We start from the raw sequence: 24,767 nt of genomic DNA on the forward strand, positions 1-24,767 counted from the left end.
GAAATCACAGGCAAGATATTGTTATCAGTCTGTTTAAAGAAATGATCAAAATTGCAAAAAAAAAAAAATTGAAAAACACCTGTTTCGTATTGTATATCCCCTGTACCTGATTGGTGCACGAGTACCATTATATTTGTACATGTTGGTGAGAAGTGTTTGTTAGGGTTACCTCCCTTTGATCGTAAGCTCCAAATTCCATATTCTCTAGGGTTAGGGTTACCTCCCTTTGATCGTAAGCTCCAAATTCCATATTCTCTAGGGTTAGGGTTACCTCCCTTTTGATCGTAAGCTCCAAATTCCATATTCTCTAGCAGTTCTTTAATCCGATAATGTTAGACATTGATATTGAGAAACTTCTGATGGGCGCTACATAATGATCAAAAGTGTCTCGTCGTGCTATGCCTTTAACATTGTTGGAGCAGCAGTTATTAAATCTTTTAGGTAATTTAACCCATTTCTCTTAACTTACTTCATGCATTATAATATTTCATATCATGATTGTTCACAGTTGTTCACTTTTCATTTTTTTCACATTTTATTTTCAAATATAATTTTTTTTATCCTTATGATTTTTCATTCCATTTTGCTATTAAAACAGAAAATATTGTGCCCTAATCACAATCAACATTAATATTGCAAATACATAATATGACTACAAAAGGAATACCCCTACGGTAGGAATACGGTAGGTGGGTTGAATACAATAGACATGGGCTTTTTGACGCATTCTTTGAGAGGTTGTTTTTTTTAATGTTGTTCAGAATTAGGAATTAAAATCCCATAAGCACCAAATTTATAAAACAACTTGTAAAAAAATACATTATCTAAAAACATGTGTAATAATTATCTTCATATGGAGTGAAAAATCTTTCACCATAACTTCCAGAATGTACATCTATATGAAATCAAAATACAACATATACATTTTGAATATCAATAACGAAGCAACTGCATATGTAAATAGACAATAACTTGAAATGCATGTAGTTTAAATATGATTATAATCATTCACCCCTGAAGACAGATTTAGACTCTTCTCAATCACAGATTAGACCAGTCCATTATGAAATTTCAGGGGTGAATGATTATCAAACCCACACAGAAAACAAAATGAATCAATTTCTTTATGCATTTCTTTAAAACAAATGTCTGCTGATTTTCAAATAACTTCAATTTAACAATTACCGAAACGCTGATAATGTTAATATCTACTCTATGACCTTAATATCAAACCTAGATAAAACGAGAGTTTAGTCAGAAATAACGATAATAAGATTCTTAAACGATGAAGGCAACATACAGAATGATTGACAAAATAGAAACACAGAGAATAAATGAACAAATATGTGGTAGTCATGTTTCTTGTAAGAACAAAATATTTGCATTGATAAAGTAGAAAAGATCATTCATTTGTATAACATTTAAGATAAAATCAAGATTTCATTTCATGAGATTTTAATGGATTTTCATTTTACGAGATTTTAATGGAGCTTTCATTTAATGATATTTTAATGGAGATTTCATTTTACAAGATTTATATGGAGTTTTCATTTTACGAGATTTTATCTAAAATACATGAGACATATGGGTAGTAACAAGCACTCAATGGTATATCTACCAAATTACATACATTGTATTTCTTACTTCAAAATATTTCGAGTAGAAAAAATATTGAATTCTTGCGAACTCATACAATTGTTCATTCTTCAAAATATCCTTCATAAAGGCACTTCATTTAAAACTTGTAAAAGACTGTTTTATTTTTAACATTTTCTTTAACTGGAAAAGATTCGTGTTTGTTAAGGTTGGTTTTGTGTATTTTTACAGAAAATCATACATTATCAATTTTGTACATAAATATCAACAAATTTATTTTAATGATGACATGGCTAAAATACAAAATTTTGATAACCGAGTCCTAAACATATTTTGGTATGAAATAGATATTTGTTGAATTCATATAACATCATTTTATATATATATATAAATAGTGTATATACCACAATGCAATTTACAGATAAACGAGAAATTATAACTTTCATTTACACAGCAGCATGATATTGGTTTTAGACTAAAATTTTCAAAAATACAATTATTTTCATATCTCACATGCGTCTATAAAGCACTTTAAGGTTTTTATTTGTATAGTTTTAGAGCAATATTACTTAAGCACTGTTTTCCCCCTAACTCATTTCTAAATTACAATATTAGATCTATTGTATCTATGAATGATATAATTAATTAATTGAGCAGCTTGTGTTAATTAGGCTAACATAATCAATCATACAACACATTTAAATCAACAACAAAAACATACAAATCAGGTTGCCATTAGCAACAGACATTTAAAAGTGAAAGACATTAATGGGTTGAGTGTCAATTTGAAAGTGTTACCATGGTAACAGATATTTCTGGTTACCCTGGTAACAAATATTATGGTTTCCATGGATACAAACATCCATGTAAACCATTATAACTAAGTTAACATCAATGGTTTCTGTGGTAACAAACAATTCTGGTTACCATGGTAACCTTGTTTTTTGTGAACATAATCTATATCATGGTTTATGGTATGTTACCATGGTAACAAAATATTCTGGTTACCATGCAAGGCAACAGACATTTGCAGTCAAATTTATTAAATTTTATTCAAGTCATGTTCGACCTGAAAAATGTATCCCTTTTCAAAGCATTTCATTCATAAAATTGTGAATAGCTTTTCTAAACTTTTTTTAATTCTTTCTGTAAAAATTTTTTTTTCCTAGACATTTTTCTGATTTGAAAATGAAATAGAAGAAAAATAATGTTCAGGTGATTTTATAGAACATCTTTTTTTTTCATTTGTTTTTCATCCAAATGGACTTTTGAATGAGTAGTGAATTTGAGAAAAAATATGAATATTTTCTCATTCACCCCTGACAACATATTTAGGCTCTTCTAAATCAAAGACTAGACTAGTCCATTATGAAATTTCAGGGGTGAATGAAGTAAGAGTGGATGCTATTTGGAATATAGTGAAGATTGAAGATAGGTAGTAACAAGAGACCCTTTCAATACAGCCATAATAGCCACTAGGCCGATATCACATCATGCTTATCATAAATAAATAAATATTTCTGTCATCACAATTTGGAGTATATTGGGATATCACCAGCTTGCCATCATGACATGTCAACATTGGTTCCTTTAATCATGAGTGGATGCTCCCCTGACAAAATATCTTCATGGATTTCTCGATCCTCACAGCCTAAAAACAAGATATAGTTCACTATATAAAAACTATTGACTTTGGGTGAGGTTGAGACAATGTTTTGTTAACCTAGTTAAATATTATTGCCTAATAAGTTTTCTCTTGAACGTCTACTGACAGAGGTAAATATTGAATACTGCCTTACTCCGTAAATTCTTCACTTTGGAAAAATAAAAATTTAATTTTCACCAGAACCACAATGGGAAGAATGTTTGTGACTTAAAACAGCCATAAAGTGGTTTTTTTCCAGACCAGGTCTCAGAATCATGAAACAGTCTGAAGTCCAAAAAATTTAGACTTAGCCAATCGAAGATAACGTTACAAAAGTTTACGTCAATAATGATTGGCTAATTCTAAACTTGAGTCTAAGATGCTTTCATGATGATGGAGCCTGGGCTTATACCAGTGATGGACTTATATACATGTACAGAAATCTTCAAAATAATTCATTACTGATGGTGTTTACCTAGATGTTTCCACACGAAACTGAGCACGGCTTTGTTACAGAGATCCAAAGAGACCCGAGGGTGTATGATATGTCGACAGTCCATAAATCGGGCCAGTCTTTTACCGACGATGAACTGGAAATCCGTCACGCTCTGGTGGCATGCACCCCTGTAATCAACCAACCAAATCAAAACAGTTATATAACACAAATATTTACACATATTTCTTAAAAACAATACATTCTTTCTACCACTTTTTTGACAGTGGCATAGCTTTTGGATTAATCAGCATTATCTCATTTGTCAAAATGACATAACTAAAGTGCAATGCACCTCGACTTTAAGTAATTTTAGTATATTGTATATTTTATTTCCAGATATCTTCAAAAGATTAAGATTGAAAATCATGACAAGAATTAAACTTAATTGTCCGTATGATATGTCTTTGAAGGGAATCATCTACATGATTATAATTATATGCTTGATGAAAATAAATATTTTGACAACAAAGGGGCATAACTCTGGCCACATACTTCATAGTGATCATATTTTTCTCCGTCTCGTTCTTCTGGATTTTCAGCATCTGTTCGATGTTCTCTTTCCACTGGAAACTTTCCATGTTTAGTAAAAGTGTTGGCTGTGTGATGTTATCATAAACTTCCTCTCCAACAGGGTGCATCCAACCGTCCAACACCGCACCAATACTATAGGTAAAAATAACAGGTAAATACAGGTAAATATTTTTATAAATACAGGTAAATACAGGTTAATACTACAGATAAACATACGCAGGTAAACATACACAGGTAAATATACACAGGTAAAACACAAGTTAACATATACAGCAGTTATTCTTCAGGTTTCAGTTTTATCAGTTTCAAGTCCTTTTAACAATCATTTAAAGACATGCTGGGTTTATTGGCCGAGGAAAGCCTGAGTATTCAGAGAAAAAACCACTGACCAGCAGTCAGTACCTTGTAACTGGTCCAAATGGGATTCAAACTTGCAACCCAGAGGTGGACTAGGGCTTCTGGAGATAATTATGTCAGGATATTTAACCACACAGTCCACCTTGAATTCTACTTCTTGTATTGAGTACCCGCTGGTTGTGTCTACGCAATACTCACATGAATCGTTTGTCGTGTGCCAGTGTATGCAGACAGGTGGAGCCACCAAAGGAATGGCCCATCATTATCACTTTGGACAAATCCATACGTTCCTGTTCAAAAAAACAATTGATTTTAGCATCATTCATGGAAGAAAAAGTCAGAAATTAATAAGAATCTTACAATTAATAAAATTATGTTAGCTCTTCTTCATATCAATATAATAATTAAAAAATTGTTTTCATTAAACAGATGGTTTTGCATCATCTATGTATCGCATGATAAATTTCCTATAATTGTGGTCTCAATATCATATGAAAGTTATCTCCCTTGCATCATTTAGAAATCTCGGTGCCCTCTTTAAAGATTGAATAGACTCCATGGCCACCTCATCCTCAGTACTACATGGGTTACTATAACTGACGTTATATCCACCCAATCCATGATACTACAGGGGTTACTATCACTGTCTCTATATCCACCCCATCCACGATACTACAGGGGTTACTATCACTGACGTTATATCCACTCCATCCTCAGTACTACATGGGTTACTATAACTGATGTTATATCCATCCCTGGACTATCTCATACTAAAACTGAAGGCAAAAAGACAGAACAGATAATTTAGTCGTTTGATGTACATCAGAGCTGTATAACAGTACACTGTGGTTGACTGTGTGGCTTTGATGTTAGGCATCGCTCTCTCTGTAGTCTTCAACGGAAATCTTTGCTGGCCTGTGATTGGTTCAGTTGTTTCCAATTTTACTAGGATCTATTCAAGGGGTGTAGAGATCGTAAGTGATTGAAACCCCTGGAGTATCAAGGATGTGTCCACCTAAGGACTTAAGTAGTTGATACAGATTTTCTCAGCTGAAATTCATAGCTAGATTATCCACCCTTAGTTTGAAAACTTTGTCTCTAGACAATAAATAATTTAGTCAAACTTAGTGATTAATTCAATATAGTTGCCATCGGCAAATTCAAAAATTGACTTTGATAACATACAACTAACCTTAAACAGCTTGTTATTGAAGTTTCCTCCAAGGGTGTTGTGAACTTCAACCCCAAGGTTAAGTGATGTCAAGATGTTCAAGGCTTCTGAGCACTCGCGTGACCTTTTCTTCACCTGTGTTGATGAAATAGATGAAAGATGAAGCTCCTCAAAGACTTGACGTTTCATTTGACATTCATATAAATATAGTGTGACTTAATTTGGCTCAAATGTGTTGAGATTTAATTACACATTTAGCATTTTATGCGATAAAGAATGGAGAAATAATCAAATATATGAAGATGCTAAAAGAATCTAAGAGCACTTAAAATTTCAGTCGCTGTGACTTCAAGCTAACATGATTCATGCATTGTATTTGATTGTAATATTGGTTTTAATATATTTTATAACAAGTACCATGTAAATTCCCACCTGATTGTTTCTGTACTCAAACTCGTTCCACGGTTCGTAATGAACAAATGGTTTCCATTCAGGGTCTGTGATGTTGTAACCATGGAAACTATGGTTCCTTTTGTGGCGGTTAGGTTTTTGTTGTGTTTTTTCTACTTCCTCTACGATTTCCACATTCCCTTTCTCGTTAGGCTTTATCTCATAAGTCATGGAGGCTGATCCATCTCTGAAAAATAAATGTAATTTTAAAATCGTATAATTGTATGCACATAATCATAGATTTCATGTAGTGATATTCCTAGGTTAAAAAGTTTTCAATTTTGATTTTAGATTTTTTTTAAATAAATCAAAATTTTTTGATATAGTTTGAAGAATCTATATGGTTTACCTGGTACTGTAACAGGGCCTTATTATGATTTTACCTGCATTCCAAAAATGACCACAACAGACCCATATGAGGACAGCTCTATAAACTTTGACCTTGATATGACCTTACCTTTACCTATTCCATAATGACCGCTCTGAACCCCTGAGAGGTCAGCTCTATACAAATCAATTCATCTTGACATTAACTGGGTTTCATATTACTTAACCCACATGAGGCCTAGTGAGTTCAATAAACTTTGACCTTGAAGTTCACCTCTATACATTTTGACCTTGACCTTACCTGTATTCCCTGAGAGGCCAGCTCTATACACTTTGACCCTTGACCTTACCTGTGTTCCATAGCTTGAGAGGCCAGCTCTATACACTTTGACCTTTGACCTTACCTGTGTTCCATAGCGACCACTATGAACCACTGGGAGGCTAGTTCCATACACTTTGACCTTGACCTTACCTGTGTTCCATAGCAACCACTATGAACCCCTGGGAGGCCAGTTCGATACACAGGGTGGAGTTGGTGGTACGATTTCCGCCGATGCCGTGACTGAACATGACAACTGGAAACTTTTTCCCGTTCGCACAAGGAGGACTTTGCCATAACGCTGGTATATACACATCACCTGTTCATAAAACTCAAGTTATTAACATAAATTATTTAAAAATAAATGTATCATTTTACTTCAGCAAAGTATAGCAATAAAACGAGATTCCAAATAGATCTTTCTAGGATCTCAGCGCACACCAAATAATGATCTATGTTTGACAATAAAATGAGGGATCCTTTCTCTGCTTTTAAAACTTTAACTATCAAAATCAAATATGACTAATCAGTCCCAAAATGCAATATGCACAACTAGTGTCCTTGGGGAACCTACTTATGGATGTGAGACAGATCCCTTTAGTACATTCTGAGAAATAGCAGTAACAAGAATAACTATCAAAATCCAAGATGGCTACTTGATTGTCAGCCATCTTGTCGATTGAACGGTAAAACGCTAAAACGCAATATGCACAACTAGGGCCCTAGGAGAACCTACATATGCATTTGAAACAGATACCCCTTCAGTTCTTTAAGAGAAATAGAGAAATAACAAATGCTTTGTTTACACATCAATGTCTGTCCTACAATCTCATTGACTTTAAAATAGATTATAATTAGGAACACCAGACCAAGATAGCATTTATTTTTGCTTGTCGGACACATCTGGATATCTTGTTGACCAAATCAGTCTGATTATGTTGGACATTGCTGATTGTCAGCCATCTTGTCGACCGAATTTGAAACACTGAAAGCCAAATCATCAGAAATTTAAAACATAAAAATTTAATTTCGTTGTCTTTTTTTTTTAAATCAAAAAAAGTTTTTTAAACCCACATAAACAGCCAACAATACAATATTGAGTTCCACTCCTCAGCCACAAGGGTCCCCCGGGTCAGATTCTAGTATGTGACAAATTGATATATGATGTGGGTGAATAAATTCAGGGATTGCGGTTATCTATAGCCCTGAGGCAACATTATAACATAAAATACCCAACAGGACATCAAATCTTCTCACATTACACTGAAATTTGAACTTGGCAAACCAGTCCTCCCACTCATTGTAAATAGTTCATTTTATAAACAGCATGGTGCTAAACTATAGATTGTTCCCCGTGGTATATTTTCTTCAAAAGAGATTCAGTTTGACACATGTCAGAGCCTTCCACAAAGTGTTGGGCATTAAAAGTACAGATACATACATGATATATACTGAAAAGGAATCTCAGGGGATTTAGAGAAATCATATAGCCTTACCGGCTAGCCATTTGAAGATTTTTCCAAACACTTTTGTATTTAACTTGAGATAATGTGCAAATCCTTCGCTGTACTGTCTCCTTGGTAACCAGAGCGGCCATTGTTTGTGTCGTTTCTGAAAAGATACACAACAAGATCACTTGTATTAAAACAAAATGCTAATTATACTAGTATAGAATATTGTACTAAATGGGTGTTTTTACTATATTTTTGCAGTTTTCCTGAAATACATGAATATTCAAAACACCAGCGAAATTCTTTCAATTCTACTACTATTTTTGTAAAAGTGCTTACATTGCATAGAATTAACATCACAGGAGTGTTTTCTCTTGATGAAACATATCTGCCCAAAGAATTTAAAGCAGTATACAGTACTTTTATATTTGGTTGGTTCATTGGTGTTTAGCACACTGGTAGGTTATAGACCCTCTATATAGACTAATACATCTTTATATATTAATCTACAGTTGATCTTTGACTTACCAGCGTGCTAAACACCTATGGTTGTTTGATTTAACATTTAACATTCAATGTATTGTGTAGGGTGTTTTTGTATGTTTTGGGAGGCTGCAGTATGTTCTTGTTGTGTCTCACAATAATGATGTTATCCTTTATATTTTTATAGTGCTATCTCACTGAAGCATACTCTCAATGTCACTGAACAGCACATCCTACCCGGTCACATTACACTGACATCTGACAGCACATCCCACCCGGTCACATTACACTGACATCTGGTAACCAGTAAGTTGTTTCTGTCCAATTTCTTTATTTGTTAACTCACTAATCCCTGAGATTTCACAATGGACTGACCTAGTCTTTGATTTAGAAAAGCTTAAATGTGTTTCCAGGGCTGAATGAGTGATGTAAGAAGCTGAGAAACATGTGATGGTCAGGGGACACCACCCAAACTCTTCCTCAAAGGTGCAAATTTAGGTCAAACGTGGGGCGGGGATGTCGAAAAGCTGACAACTCAAGAATAATAATCACATGACCATCACCCACAAGTCCGCCTACATTCCTCTGTGATTCATAACCACACAGGATAATAAAGTCACATGTGTATCCCCCACAAACTCTCAGTGTGACAGCCCAATACACACTAGCCCAATACACACTCATTTGTTTATTTTTTAACTCATTCACCCCTGAAATTTCATAATGGACTGGTCTAGTCTTTGATTAAGAAGAGCCTATATGTGTCTTCAGGTGAACGAGTTAAGAGATGGACATAAGTTATAAACTTTACAGTTTGGGAGAATCATGATTCCTCTCTTATTTAGAAACTTTCTCAAATGTTTGTGGAACTAAATACAAGTAATACAATATAGCTCAAACTATCCACTTGGTTTCAAACTCGTCTTTTTTTTCAAATTCTGTTTTTTTCTGTTTTTTTTTTTTTTTTTTTCTTGTTTTTTTTTACCCAAATGACTTTTGGTCTAAACATCATTGATTCCATTTCAACTTTTAAAATTTATGCACAGCTACTACATATATATCACCTATGTATACAAGTACAATTAAACAAAATTCATGGGAGAAACATAAAATAATTCTTAATTCCAGTGTTATGATTTTTATCTTCACTTTTCATATCTCCATTTCAAATTAATATGTATACACAGGAAATTGTATACTCATAAACAAGTGTGTTTTGTTCACAAAACAGACAAACCAGGAGGGATATGTATTCCAAGAAGGTGTGGCCATTTCAGGTTATCTTACAAACATAAACCGCTGTTGCGACATCAAATCTAATCATTTCATCTAAAACTTGACGGCAGGACAAAGTCACACAATCTTAACACCTCGCCCACGTCCATATATACCTTCCTGGATTCCATACCCTACGTATACTCAAATATTTCCGTAACCACACTACATTATACACCTTTTCCATATATGATCATTATCTTTCAAAATATTTAAATCTTAATTTGAAATCAGAGATAGAACTGAGAATGGGAGTTGGCAACGTTTCCGATTCAAAATCCACAAAGTTAATTAACTTTAATTATCTCTTAATCAGATCAACTAATTAGGAAATACAAAATACATAATGTATAATTTTTATGCATATATATGGAAACATATCTATATAAGTTGATACATGTAATTGTTCATGAATTTGATAATAATATTGATTGGGCTTTAAAAAATCATACTTGCTTGAATTTCCTTTTTCTGTATGCAAGTCCCATAAAATAGATATGATATACATCCAGTTAGTAAATTATCGTTACATTGTGTAAAAATCAGTGTTAACGTTTATTCTATGTTCTAAAATCTGGTTGGCAGCAATATACATATTAAATAACGTAAGAGATTGAGTAAAAAAAAATAAAATTACATACCATATATATAGTGCAAACAAAAAATCTAATTGCCTTATAGATGGAAAAAAAGTATCTTATGTTAACTGGTATATGTACATATTGTACATATCAGATCTATGACGTACATTTGTAAATAAAGTCCATTACATTTTTTGTATGTACATTATAGGCAGCGATCAATGAGTTTGTGTGTATCAGTTAATAAATATAATAATTAATTCTTTTATCTACTTTCAATTTTTTCATTCAACAAGAACAGCACTTTTGGTACCATTCCAAGATTCAGAAATTTAAAATCATGATGACGTCAAATCTACGATAAGAGTCGTAAGACTATTAACTTTCTGATAGGATATTACTGTTAAATCTTTCATGACAAGTTGAAATAAATGACATCACAATATCAATTCTTAAAACTGGACCTAGAACCTGAGTATTTATTAAGATTATATTAAAAAATTAATAATTTGAATTCCTTTGGTGGAAGCTAGCTAAGCTTAAGATGATCGAATTTACACTACCTTATAAAACTTTCCTAGCTATAGCAGTAAATAAAATTTGTATCCTTATAAATTATTGTAGTAATGATTAAATTAATTATTTCAACCAAATCATAAAGTGGATATAACTCTTTCTATCTATAATCATATAGGGGAGATAACTCTGTTTATATATAATCATACAGGGGAGATAATCACATAGGGGGAGATGACTATAGAATGAAATGAGTCCAGAAACTGCAGTGATTAATATTTAGGCCTAATGTGACCTTCCTCAGTCTTCTTAAATACAATTTATTTTATTCAAATATTTCATCTTTGTTTGCCATTGGTTTGGCCATTTGACCTGACTGTAGTTTGGGTGTTTGACCTTAGTTTGAGTGTTGACCTTGGGTTTTACAATGGTTTGGTCATTTAACCTTTGTTTGGGAATTGACCTTCGTTTGGATGAGTGGATGACCTAGCTGTCCTCTATACAAACTCATTGTGTTGGACATTTGGGTGTGATTGCTTATTACTCACTACAAATATCCAGTAATTGGCCCATTAATGACCAGTCATTTTTATTGTCATCTACGGTAATTGTCCATAAATCTTGTTCACCTAAATGTTTTATATTCACCAAGTGTTTCTAATGTACAAATGTATGACATACCAGGTACATTGTATATATATACCGTATATGTATTAATTCAGCTATCTTAAATGACAGACTGACATGCATTTTTAATGATACTGATAAAAACTTCTTTAAAAATAAAAAGAGCCATTACATTTGTAGATTTAAATTTTATAATTTAATGTATTCAAAGTTTTTAACATTTACTGTAACATTTGACCTACCTGTATAACACCTATCTTATGTCAGGTTTTATCAGGACTTCATCTTCCAAATCCGGGTAGGTTACAATACACATTGGATAAACAACATTTATATATAAACATGGCCGAATATACAATTCTTAGCTCATACATATATTACACAAGTAGTTTTGAGATCTATATTTGGAATTAATTTGGATAAATAACTTCAAAAACATGATTGAATATAAATCTTAGATCATGCATCAAGAATTACATGTGTACTAAACATTTAATCTCATTTTGGGCTCTATACAGTTATAAACATTAACTAAAACGGTGGTTTGAGACTTAGATTTTTTATAATGTTGTTTGATATTGTCTGTATTATTTACAAAACTTTTAAACAAGCTATATGTCTTTGTGCTGTCCCCAGTTTCAACCAAATTCACTAAAATAATTACAGTCTAGAAGTTTTATGGCATACAAAAGTACATTTGTATATATACATGAAACTGAATGTAAATGCCAAATTTAGATAGAGTTATTACTAAAACTTACATAGCACAGATAATGCTTATCTACATTCAACTCAAATATTAATTGTGAAAAATTCAACCTTTAATTGAGACGTTAAGCAATGAAATATGCATTTTTGTTTGCATTTGTATTGGGTTAATGAACAATTTATGATCACTTGAGAAGAAATACCTGTCACATGAACACATTTCTTATATTGTATTATATGATTAAGTTTTTACAAGTCAAAAACATTTCTCATGGTGGTGATTGAAATTTTGAGACTTCAGACAAACAGTGTAATTTATTATATAAACATATTATATAGCTATAATAATTTGCATGGTAACTGCCACGTAAGCCTTAAACTTGAACCAAAATTTGGAATGAATTTAGGCAAAATAGAAATAAAAACTATGGTCATTAACCATTTTGCCACTTAACAATACGTAATTACATGTATACGGTGAAAAATTCAACCTGACACTTAAACACTATAAGTTCTTCTTTTTTAATTAGTGATTATTAAATAATTAATAATTTTCATGACAGGCACACATTTCTTGAATTGATTAAATTTTACATTTTCAAGTCTCAGGTTTTTGGTGGAAAGAAACAACTAGACCACTACATATAATATAAGTAAATATAAAATGAAGTTCTGTATCGTCGGTTATCTACATTAAACGGAGCGTATGTAGTGGAATTTCCAAAGATGACTTTTCTGTAACTTCACATAAAGTTCTTTATAAAAATCATTACAGACAAAATTCTGAAGCTAATTTCTGTAAAATCATTTCAAACTTGATACAGATATTTTTTCTCAATATTGTAATAAAACACAAGTGATAAATATGTAATATTTTTATACATATTCAACAAGAAGTACAAAATTTTCGCTTTGCGTGAAATGGTATACATACATATACCGGTAATGTAAATGATAAAATTTAGATAATCTGTATACGAATCATAAAGTGTAATTATAATTGTCAAATGGAAATTTTGAACAAATCAAAATTTGACAAAACACTACAATGTACTTAAATAGTCTATGAGTTGTACAAGTAAACATTTTAGAGTCACCCTTATTTTTAAATTCACGCTATATATATATACATTTGGATGTATTTAAACAAACATGAACTCAGATTAAATTATGCCATAGATTTCAATGAATTATTGAAATATATTCAAAGTAAAATTTCATCAGAGACAACAAAAATACTTCCATTTAAACAGAACCTAAACTGTCCAAGTTACTGGGTACATTTATTTGTTGTTATTTTTATTTAGGTCCAGCTGTATACTTGAAATCAAGAATAAATTACGCCACATATATTTAAAGAATAATTGAAATGTAAATCTGAATTGTAATGGATATTAGATGTCAACAGTCCACCCTGATTCGCCTCAATAAACAGTCTGAATTATAGAAGTAAACACGATGTAAACAAAACGTAACATGGCGATGTTCACAGACACAATCAACAACAAAATGGAAGTCTATTCACTTCAAAGCTTTAATTTAATTTATGGATCCAAAATTAAAAGTCCATTTTCAGATAGCTAAGGGTAAACATCTCTACATGTATATGTAAAGCAATTATAGCCTAAGTGGGGTCGCAGTAATCCAAAAGAGGGTGGCAGTTTTATTTTCAAAAGCAAAATGTATTCATTATATTATTTTCAAAATTTAAAAAAAAAAAAAAAAAAAAATTATATCATTTTTATCAGTTTTATCAATTCATTGACGGAGTCCGGAGAAAAACCACCGACCAGTGGTCAGTACCTGGCAACTGCCTCACTTGGGATTCAAACTCGCAACCCAGAGGTGGAGGCCTTCTGATAATATATCGCGACATCTTAACCACCCGGCCAATGCGGCCACAAAAATATCTATAGTAAATACTTAATTAAGTTAAATAGACTTAATCTAACAGTGAGTTTCTATAAATCAATTATTAAATGTTATTTGACCGGACTGTAATAGAATTATACTGATATATGTAACAATGAAATTGATATGAAAACATGGCAATATATATTGATAGATACTAACAGATTTGTTTAGATAAATCTTGAAATACATGTATATAAGCACAAGTATCAGATTTGGGGCAGTTGCCATATATACTGACCGCTGGTCAAATTATTTTTTCTTTCTAAACATATTTTTATTCAATAATATCAGCAAATACAAATACGTATGCAACAGTCTTATTTCAATATCTCATAATATATGTAATTAAATAATTTTGTAATTTATTGGTTATTCTATCTTTGTTTTTTACGTCATTATTTTGGGTTTTTCATTGGTTCAATCAGAGACATACCGTATTCGACCCAATAAGCGCCCAGGACATTAAGAAAATTAACAAAAATGAAAAGATACATGAAAAGAAAAAGACGAAATCATTGCAAAAACAAAGTGCAAACCTACACAGTTTTGATAGTTGAAGTCTTTATTTACGACCAGGCAATTGGAATTGAGGAATCAAAATGGGGAGGGGCGCTAATAGGGACATGAGCGCTTATTGGATCGACTAGGGTAGATAATTTTATTTAAATCTCTGGTTCGATGTGTTTTACTTGCAAACATATCAAAACAAGCGTTATATATAACTGCCAGCATTGTTAGAGACAGAGACCACAATCAGTCGGTCAAGCAAATAAATTAGTGAATTCTCGATACAATTTATGACATAATTATAATTTTCCAGTGGTCACTATCTGACCAATAGATCTCTTGTTTATTTACATAAATACTTCAAAATGTGGGTCAGCTAGAAGTTTAAGACTGACATAATCTCAACCTTGGGATATCAAAGCCACTTTCCCTACATTGAATTGGACTTTGTATATTTGTGTAAAATAATCGATCAATGAATGTAGTTGTATTTAAAGTTGGGATTAAAGATTTCCGACACACCTAAATACTGGCATTCATGACATCGAATATTGACCACAATTCTGTTACCTGTTAAAAGTACACATGTAGATTAAGGCTGGCTTTATGCCTAAACTTAAGTTACATATACTTCAATTTCACTTGTTGTTATAGTAACTATGAAACTAACGACTGATTCAGTTTCACCACTCATAGCCATAAATATATATCACCTATGGATTTGATCGATGTCCTCTTATAAGTAATTTGAAATATTTTATTTCTGTTATATATGGCTACGTTAGTATTATTCTCACAACTTCATGTACATATATACATTATTCTATTCTTTAATTAGGGTAATCTTTAATTCTTTAAGAAATAATTACGACAATTAAGTTATTATTCTCAGAACATATGCAATCTGGCAACATTTGTATGATTTTGTGGAAAATGTATGAAATACATGCATACATATTTGTCTATACCTTTATATATATAACCATGGTGACCATAGAACTCCATCAATTATTTCTTCTGTAGATATTTTTTCCATCTTTGGAAAACCTATAATTAAATGACCCCAGTCGTACAAGTCGTGATATTATCATTATTGACCATAATCAATGATGATTATATTCACTGCGGGCTTGATTCCTGCGTCACATGTCATTGTTAATTTCACATTTGTATCATTCCCATAATAACATATGTGTTGCTATGGCAACCACAGGTGAAAGACAGCACCATTATGAGCAATATGATTCCTGTGTAGCTTAACCCTACACATTTATATACAGGTAATATTAAAACCTATAATGAATCGTCGCCATGTATTATAAACAAACATGTATGAAACTTACAACTAATGAAATAACAGCGACCAAATATCCCTTATCAATCGACTGACTTTTCGATAAAGCTTGGAGAAACTTCTTATAACATTTATTTTTAATTTACTTTTCAATATACGTATATATGAATTTAACATATACCTGAAATCACTGTATATAATATAAGTAACACTGATTTTCTAAATTACACAGAAAACTTTCAAATAACCGATAAATGATTTATTGTTATCAGCATGTGACTGTGTGGGGTGTCCAGCTCGAAGTCTTGACTGACAACAGGCTTTAGTGAGTACTATAGCAATACATAAAACGGAAAAGACTTCTCTAAAATTAATTTACAGGGTCAGGAAGATGACACAACACAAATAAAACCAGAACACTCCAAACATTTCGAAAGTCATCAAAAGTGATGATGTCAGCACATCGTGTGTACTTTTAAGACATAAGCTAGAACTTCTATCCCAATATTATACACAGGAATTCTATGAATTCTTGATACAGCATCATATGGCATGGCAGATTTTTTTCATGTGACCTCTAGATCTCTTTTATCAATATATTCATCCCTACTATACACTTTTGAGCTCTTCTACATGTAATTTAAAGGATTGATGGAACAGTTAAATTTATCATGATTTTTTAAGGGTTAATGAGTGAATTACGTAAATTAATTAAATTGAAGGTCGAATATTGGCGACCTGATGTGGTTTGACAATCTGTCTATAGAGCACAACGGATCAGCCCTTTTTGTGTTTGAAGGTCGAGGTCATGCAGTGTCCTTTGTTCTTTAACTCTCTAGTTTAATTTGGCCTCTCCTAAATCTGTTACATACATATAAACATCAGCAACTAAATCGGAGGCTGAGTATAGCTGCATCAGCTGATTACATCTAAAGCAGGATAATGATCAGTGTAATGTAAATATTGGGAGTGAGGAATGGCCCCTTGGGGTAAATAAATGGTTTTCCTGTATCTACTACTAAAAGGATTAGACAGATTCAAAGGATGATAGTCCAAATAGAAGGGGGCCACGGAGGGGGGTTCTAAGTATAATAATTCTCAGTGAGGCAACCAGCGGGGAATTTTACAAAAAAGATGGAAGTGGTTTTATTTCAATAGTACAGGCTATATACCTATATAATGTATATATATATGTGGTTAAGTTTAGTGGAATAACTAGGATTTTGAAAAAGTCTCTGTTGTTGTATGCCTGTGTAGTAGGTATAAGTGTTTTAATGGGTTAAGGAGACAGCTGATTTACCCGAGCTCTCCTCTAACTGCCGGTAATAAAATGTAATGTTCAAGGCATCTCCACAGCATATATAGGGAACATCTGAAATCTGTTGGGCAAATTCTTTCACAGGTGGCTATGCCTTACAAGAGATAAAATCTCAGAAATGAGAACTTTTCTGTCTTATATACATGTATGATGCACTATAGATCATCAAAAATGTGGGTACGAGAAAGGTTTAAAGATTTAGTGAAAGGTTAAAATGTGAGCTTAATGATATATTCTAGCTATCATATTTAGGATAATTAATTCAGTGACAGCTAGGATATGCACTGTACATGTACTACATTAAATATCACGTGAATTTCCCATGAAATTTATGTGAAGAAATGATTGTCTGTGTAGAATCACTAGAATGTATGATCAATCATTTATGAAAGCTTTAAGTTCATCCAAATTCCACATTTAATCATTATCTGATCTCCATACTAAAATAAATTTCATTTGAACAATTGGGTGTTCAATCGTGTATATATATGTCTAATTAACTTATGGAACTTTTGTTGTAAAGTGCGATATCGAAATCTACATTATATTCCATCATGTGCCATATGGATTTTTTACGGGAAGCAATTAATTATTTTCAATATGTTTAATTTAAAATGAATTTAGAAGCTCAGACTTTTCATTGTTGTAATGGTGTAAAGTAAGTAACTTTTGTAACTGAAGAAATATACTAATTTGTCTGCTCCTGTTTTTGATAGAGAAAAAATATCTTTCGTCAGCGGTGGAGCATCTTTTAAAAAAAAGAAAAATACCATAGTACAAACCGGTACATATGCACTATAGGTTTACTTGATAGGTTTACGTCCCATTCATCAATTACATGAATAATATGATATAAATTGCATCACGTTTGTCAAAAAGGTGTAATACTTAATACCTGATGTACATCAACGTTACACTTGTGGTATATAATAATATATACTGGGTCGTCTGCACCTGATGACCATCGGTCAGACTGTCTGACAGCTCCGCCCATAAGGCCATTGCACCATGCACAGGTGAAAGCTAGGCTTCATTAAGGCAGCATGTACATCAGGCGATAATATAGACACAAGGAAATAAACAAGTATGGATACCGTTCACTATTACAGAAGATAAAATTGGACCTAGGCTACTATTTATATTTATACATGTTAAAATTTATTAGTTCAAAAGGTAATTAACTTAATCACATGATTAACGATATTTAAGACGCTTTTATTATAAAGTTAGCTTTACTAAAAATCATTTTATAAATCTTGATATGAACATCATTGTAAAACTGTGTGAAAAGCCTAAATCGCTAATCACTTTTTGAATACATGGCCCTGTAGATAATCATGTTCCTCAATTAATTTGTGTGAAATTGATGATGTACTTCACTTATAATCTTCAAATATTTTTAGCAAATATATAAAAGGGATCCTTTGTCTTATCTAAAACATTAAATCTTGTACTGCTGATTTTTTCTTTAGATAACTATTGTTGGTTTTTCTTACTTATATTCCTGAAGGACGTATAAACCTTTATCCTATTTGCCCTTGGGGGAATTGAGGGCAACTGTCAAGGTATATATGGTGTGGGCTGAATTTAATGAAGCTTTACTGTAGGGTATTACATCAGCATAATTTTTATATGTACCAATATAAACTAGTAGGTTGATGAACTTTAACTTGATATATACTATACTTAAATATTGTTAACAACTAATTAACACAAAATTCTAATAAAAATCAAGATTAAAAGTATATACCATATTCGACCTTATATGCATTTGAAATGAGGCCTCAAAAAGCGGAGGGGCGCTTATAGCGACATGGGCGTTTAAATTGATCGAATATGGTAGGTGTATTTTAAACATATATCTGACCCAGGAAAAAGGGGCCGAGACCTTTCAAGCGACAGCTATGGTTCGATAATAAGGTACTGTCATGAACTTGGATGTACCTGCATCACATTAACGGACAACAAACTTATTACAAACATTATTTGGTGGCTAAAACGTTCTCGGTTATGAATGTATATAGGGGACAGGCATGGTAGTTATTAAAATGTCCCAAGGTCTAACATATGTAATATATATTACCACAAGCCCTTCACCTCTGCCTGCAGGTGGCTTTCATATTCAAATCCCATGTCTGGGACAGTTACATTGTAACAAGTTACAGCCAGGTACTGACCGCTGGTCAGTGGTTTTTCTCCGTGTACTCCAGGTTTCTTCCACCCATAAACCTGACACATCCTTAAATGGCTATGAATAACTGTTAATAAAATGTTAAACCATTCGAATCAAATCAAAGAGCGTACTGTTATATATATGTATTATTTTTTCCCCAAACAAGAACTACAACAGTACATTATGTAAATGGCACACAATGTATACTGTATAGGAAAAAGAAATAAACAGATACAAACACATTGAACAGTTTACGTTTGACATTACAAAGTGTTTTACTCATATTACATTGTGCTTCAGTTTGAGAAAATTTGTTTTCATGTTTTACTGTAGATTTTTGTAAAATGAGTGAAGCAAATGCAGAAGTCAGACAGGAGTTGGTAATATACAGGAGTTGTCAGATGTATGAAATGTATACAGGAGTTGTCAGATGTATTAACTGTATACAGGAGTTGTCAGATGTATGAACTGTATACAGGAGTTGTCAGATGTATGAACTGTATACAGGAGTTGTCAGATGTATGAACTGTATACAGGAGTTGTCAGATGTATGAACTGTATACAGGAGTTGTCAGATGTATGAACTTATACATGATACTTACAGGAGTTGTCAGATGTATGTATGACGATTGAACTGTATACAGGAGATTTGATGACAGATTGTATGAACTGTATACAGGAGTTGTCAGATGTATGAACTGTATACAGGAGTTGTCAGATGTATGAACTGTATACAGGAGTTGTCAGATGTATGAACTGTATACAGGAGTTGTCAGATGTATGAACTGTATTACAGGAGTTGACAGATGTATGAACTGTATACAGGAGTTGTCAGATGTATTAACTGTATACAGGAGTTGTCAGATGTATGAACTGTATACAGGAGTTGTCAGATGTATGAACTGTATACAGGAGTTGACAGATGTATGAACTGTATACAGGAGTTGACAGATGTATGAACTGTATACAGGAGTTGTCAGATGTATTAACTGTATACAGGAGTTGTCAGATGTATGAACTGTATACAGGAGTTGTCAGATGTATGAACTGTATAAAGGAGTTGTCAGATGTATGAACTGTATACAGGAGTTGTCAGATGTATGAACTAGAACTGTATACAGGAGTTGACAGATGTATGGACTAGTACTGTATACAGGAGTTGTCAGATGTATGGACTAGTACTGTATACAGGAGTTGACAGATGTATGAACTGTATACAGGAGTTGACAGATGTATGAACTGTTTAAAGGAGTTGTCAGATGTATGAACTGTATACAGGAGTTGTCAGATGTATGAACTGTATACAGGAGTTGACAGATGTATGAACTGTATACAGGAGTTGTCAGATGTATTAACTGTATACAGGAGTTGTCAGATGTATGAACTGTATACAGGAGTTGTCAGATGTATGAACTGTATACAGGAGTTGACAGATGTATGAACTGTATACAGGAGTTGTCAGATGTATGAACTGTATACAGGAGTTGTCAGATGTATGAACTGTATACAGGAGTTGTCAGATGTATGAAATGTATACAGGAGTTGTCAGATGTATGAACTGTATACAGGAGTTGTCAGATGTATGAACTGTATGTGTTTTTTATGTTGCTTTGGTTATATGCAGACACAGTCATTGTTTGTTAATGTTGGGGTCTTGGCCACTGGATAACTTTTGATACATTATAGGCATGCATTGTATGTTAAGGTTACATAGTGACTGCATGAGTGTATAAGTAAAGTGTATACAACCAAGTGCTTGTTTACATCGTCCACGTATAATCCGGGCCATTTTAAACACAGAAAATGAAAAGTTTCTTGCTGTTCATTCAAATTATACAGAGGGACCCCATTATATTAAAAGAACCCCATTTAGGGAGCATGTATCCCAAATCCTGACAACAACATATATATAAATACCTGTATCCATACCTTTAAATTTGGTCACAAGAAATTTAAACTGATATATCAGGTAAAATTGGAAGAACGGAAAAATGCAATATGGGCCCGGGGCTTCAAGACACCAAAACGGCTTGAGCAAAGTACAATTTACCGTCGATTAGTCCCACCTTGCAGTGATTATGAGGTCACGAACCTCATGTCAAATGATGACGTCATTATCTCCGGTAGGAGAACGCTATATATACATGGGGCCGTGGTGGCCGAGTGCTCATAAGATGCCCCAACATCATTACCACAAGCCCTCTACCTGTGGGTTTCGAGTTTGAAGCCCATGTATGACAGCTAGTTGTCACAGCCAGGTATATATACTGACTGCTGGTTGGTGGTTTTTCTCTGGGTACTCCGGCTTTCCTCCACCGACAAACCTTGTACATCCTTACAAACCTGACTGATGTTAAACCAATAAAACCAAAAGCTACATACAATGTATATATGTATTATGTATGGCGTATCTAGATCGTAAATAGTGAAGCCCAGTAGTTTGTACAATTAGATTCCGTGATCTAGTGATCGGTGCGAGATCAGACTGGGTTCTAACCTGGAACCTAAGAATATTATGCTGTTGGATGTTATATCGTCCAGTTCCATTACAGATGACAGGAGGAGAGGGAGGAGGAGGGTATCTGGATAATATACATTCGAGGCACATTTGTATGTATGGTATATGGCGGATCAGATAATACATTTATTATAATATGTAATATGAGTAACGTCATGTAACCCAGATTGGCACACATTTTTCTTATTTTTAAGCATCTATTTTTCAGATTGCAATAAAATTCCAATTTTTGTATCAATCTTACAAATAGAGCCTATCATCTGTCTGTTGGTTTATGTTTGGAATTCTTTCTGCACGTGTTTCCATAAATAGCATCCTTGGATACAGGTCTGGAACGCACCTGCTATCAACCAGGTGCGCGTACCCAGATTGGCACACCCAGGTAAAAACAGTGAGCATTGAAAAATATCGGGATATTTCAAATATAATTTGACTTATATTGAAACTACAATACAAAAATCAACAATTAATGCCATTGAACACTTTTTTTTTTTTTTTTTTTTTTTTTTTGTTTGTTTTTTTTTTTTTTTGTGTGTGTGTGTGGTTTTTGTGTTTTTTTTTTGTTTTTTTTTGTGTGTTGTGTATTTTTTTTTTTTTTTTTTTTTTTTTTTTTTTTTTTTTTTTTTTGTGTTTTTTTTTTTTTTTTTTTTTGTTTTCTCTATATGTATTATTTGGATGATTGACGTCAAAATCAATGTAGTCATTACGCAGGTAAAATTTCATCTTTATGGTTATCACTTACCTTTCTTACATAATTTTTAAGACAATATTTAGGCATATTTTGCCTTTGTAAGCTTTGTGTGTGTTTTACTGTTAAATAAACATATAAATGGCATAAGGGAAGTAACTCTTGGATGTATAAGTGCTACTCGAGCGCACCTTTGTTTCATTTCGCATGCGCACATTATCGCAGATGAAAAAATTCCATACTAGAAAATCAACATTTACTGAGGATAAAACAGCTCTGAACTATGAAACTACCAAGTAACTGACAACTAAATTGATTAAATTTGTGTTCTAGACATAGTTTATACCATTTCCACACTTTTTAGGGCAGACTATTGAGCGAAAAGTGGAAAACTAGAGTCATCGCACGGGGCAATATTTACCGTAACACTTGATTTCAGGTATTTTCTCAAGTTTATAGCTGAACAAAATCCCTCATAGCTATGGTCATGTGGAAATATCACCATTAAAGAATTTCATGATGATCAGGGAATAATTATAGCTACAGCTAAAAGAAAATTTCCAAAGTGAATTAAAACGGAAGCAATATTATCGAAAAGTGTGCCATTTTGGGTAGCGTGCCAATTTGGGTAACATGACGTTAATTATTGTATTATGAATACTTACAATGATGTCAGTCTTTTCGATGGGGTAGTAGAGCCGAAATAATAGCGCGCCAGTATCTGACAGGGGCTCCGAGGTGTGGTCACAATCTAAACATCCCACGGAATATTCTCCTGTTCCCGGGGGTAAATGTTTCCGAATCCGCTCCCCAGATCCGAGGTCCAGAGGCAGTGGTACAGACTGAATTAAATTGTCAATTTTGCCCATGATTGAGATATATTTGGAGCTATAAAAACACTTCCGCTCTCAGCTGACACCCAAACTCGTCTGTCGAGTAAGCAAATTTCACCACCAACTGTCACAATTTGACAACCAAATGCACAGTATTAAGCCTAATAATTATCTCCTTTCCTCTCTTATTATCCCGGGGGTAGAGCTCGATCACCACGCCCTACACAGAGGGAATCCGGCTCCTCGAGCTCTCGAACAGCGGGCACTGTTGATGTTGTATTGGTGTTTACCGCATGCACGCTCCCGTATCCACGGCTTGACAGCATGGTGTGAACTTTGACCCACAGACTACCTTCACCTTCTAGAAATAACTGTACCGGTTGGCATATTTTAATTGAGGCCCACAAGGGGTATTTCGTCACGATCCAATTATCGGACAAAGTGCGTACGTTATACGTACGTAAGAATATACACACAAGTTAAGTATGGAAGACATTTCCGTGTACAGCTTTAGATTTCTCATCATATTATTAAAAGAAAAATCTAAAGTATGAGAGATCGTGTCTGCCTTATACTAATAAATCACGACGTTTATTTTAAACATTGAATGTCTAATTTCTAAAAAACACGTCATAACACACCTAAAAGAACGACTCGCCCCTAACAAGCTCCGGTATCAAATCGTCGCCATCCGATGCACACAAACTCCTGACTCCAAAACCATGATCATATACGTCTGCATAAAGCGATCGATACTTTTTTTAAAAGCTAGTTAGATATACACGTACAAAACTTGTACATTTCTATAATTTGAAGACGCATTACATAAAGGTTTCTATATATACTAACACGATAATAATAGCATACATTACCGAGATAATTATTAACAATATAATAAATCGATAAAAAAGACTGACTCATGATCATGACACATTGCAGGGTACGTGCGTGGATGTGGCGCAGTGGTAGAAGGCGCATGTACTGTACAT

The 24,767-nt window shown here is 33.2% G+C and overlaps 1 protein-coding gene across 1 annotated transcript; it reads right to left on the reverse strand.

Annotated features, from left to right (window-relative positions):
- Window positions 1–260: 260 nt before the first annotated feature.
- Window positions 261–24,115, reverse strand: LOC138309513 (platelet-activating factor acetylhydrolase-like). The gene is made up of 9 exons (XM_069250735.1): window positions 23,611–24,115; window positions 8,389–8,503; window positions 7,046–7,211; window positions 6,229–6,433; window positions 5,818–5,931; window positions 4,824–4,915; window positions 4,230–4,400; window positions 3,717–3,865; window positions 261–3,247 (listed from the first exon to the last, which is right to left on the reverse strand). Exons 1-9 carry the CDS (start codon window positions 23,812–23,814, stop codon window positions 3,162–3,164), a joined length of 1,302 nt encoding a protein of 433 aa, XP_069106836.1. The 5' UTR covers window positions 23,815–24,115; the 3' UTR covers window positions 261–3,161.
- Window positions 24,116–24,767: the final 652 nt, after the last annotated feature.

The sequence above is a fragment of the Argopecten irradians genome, chromosome 15 (genome assembly GCF_041381155.1).
Source record: "Argopecten irradians isolate NY chromosome 15, Ai_NY, whole genome shotgun sequence".
In the NCBI taxonomy this organism is placed as follows: Eukaryota; Metazoa; Mollusca; class Bivalvia; order Pectinida; family Pectinidae; genus Argopecten; species Argopecten irradians.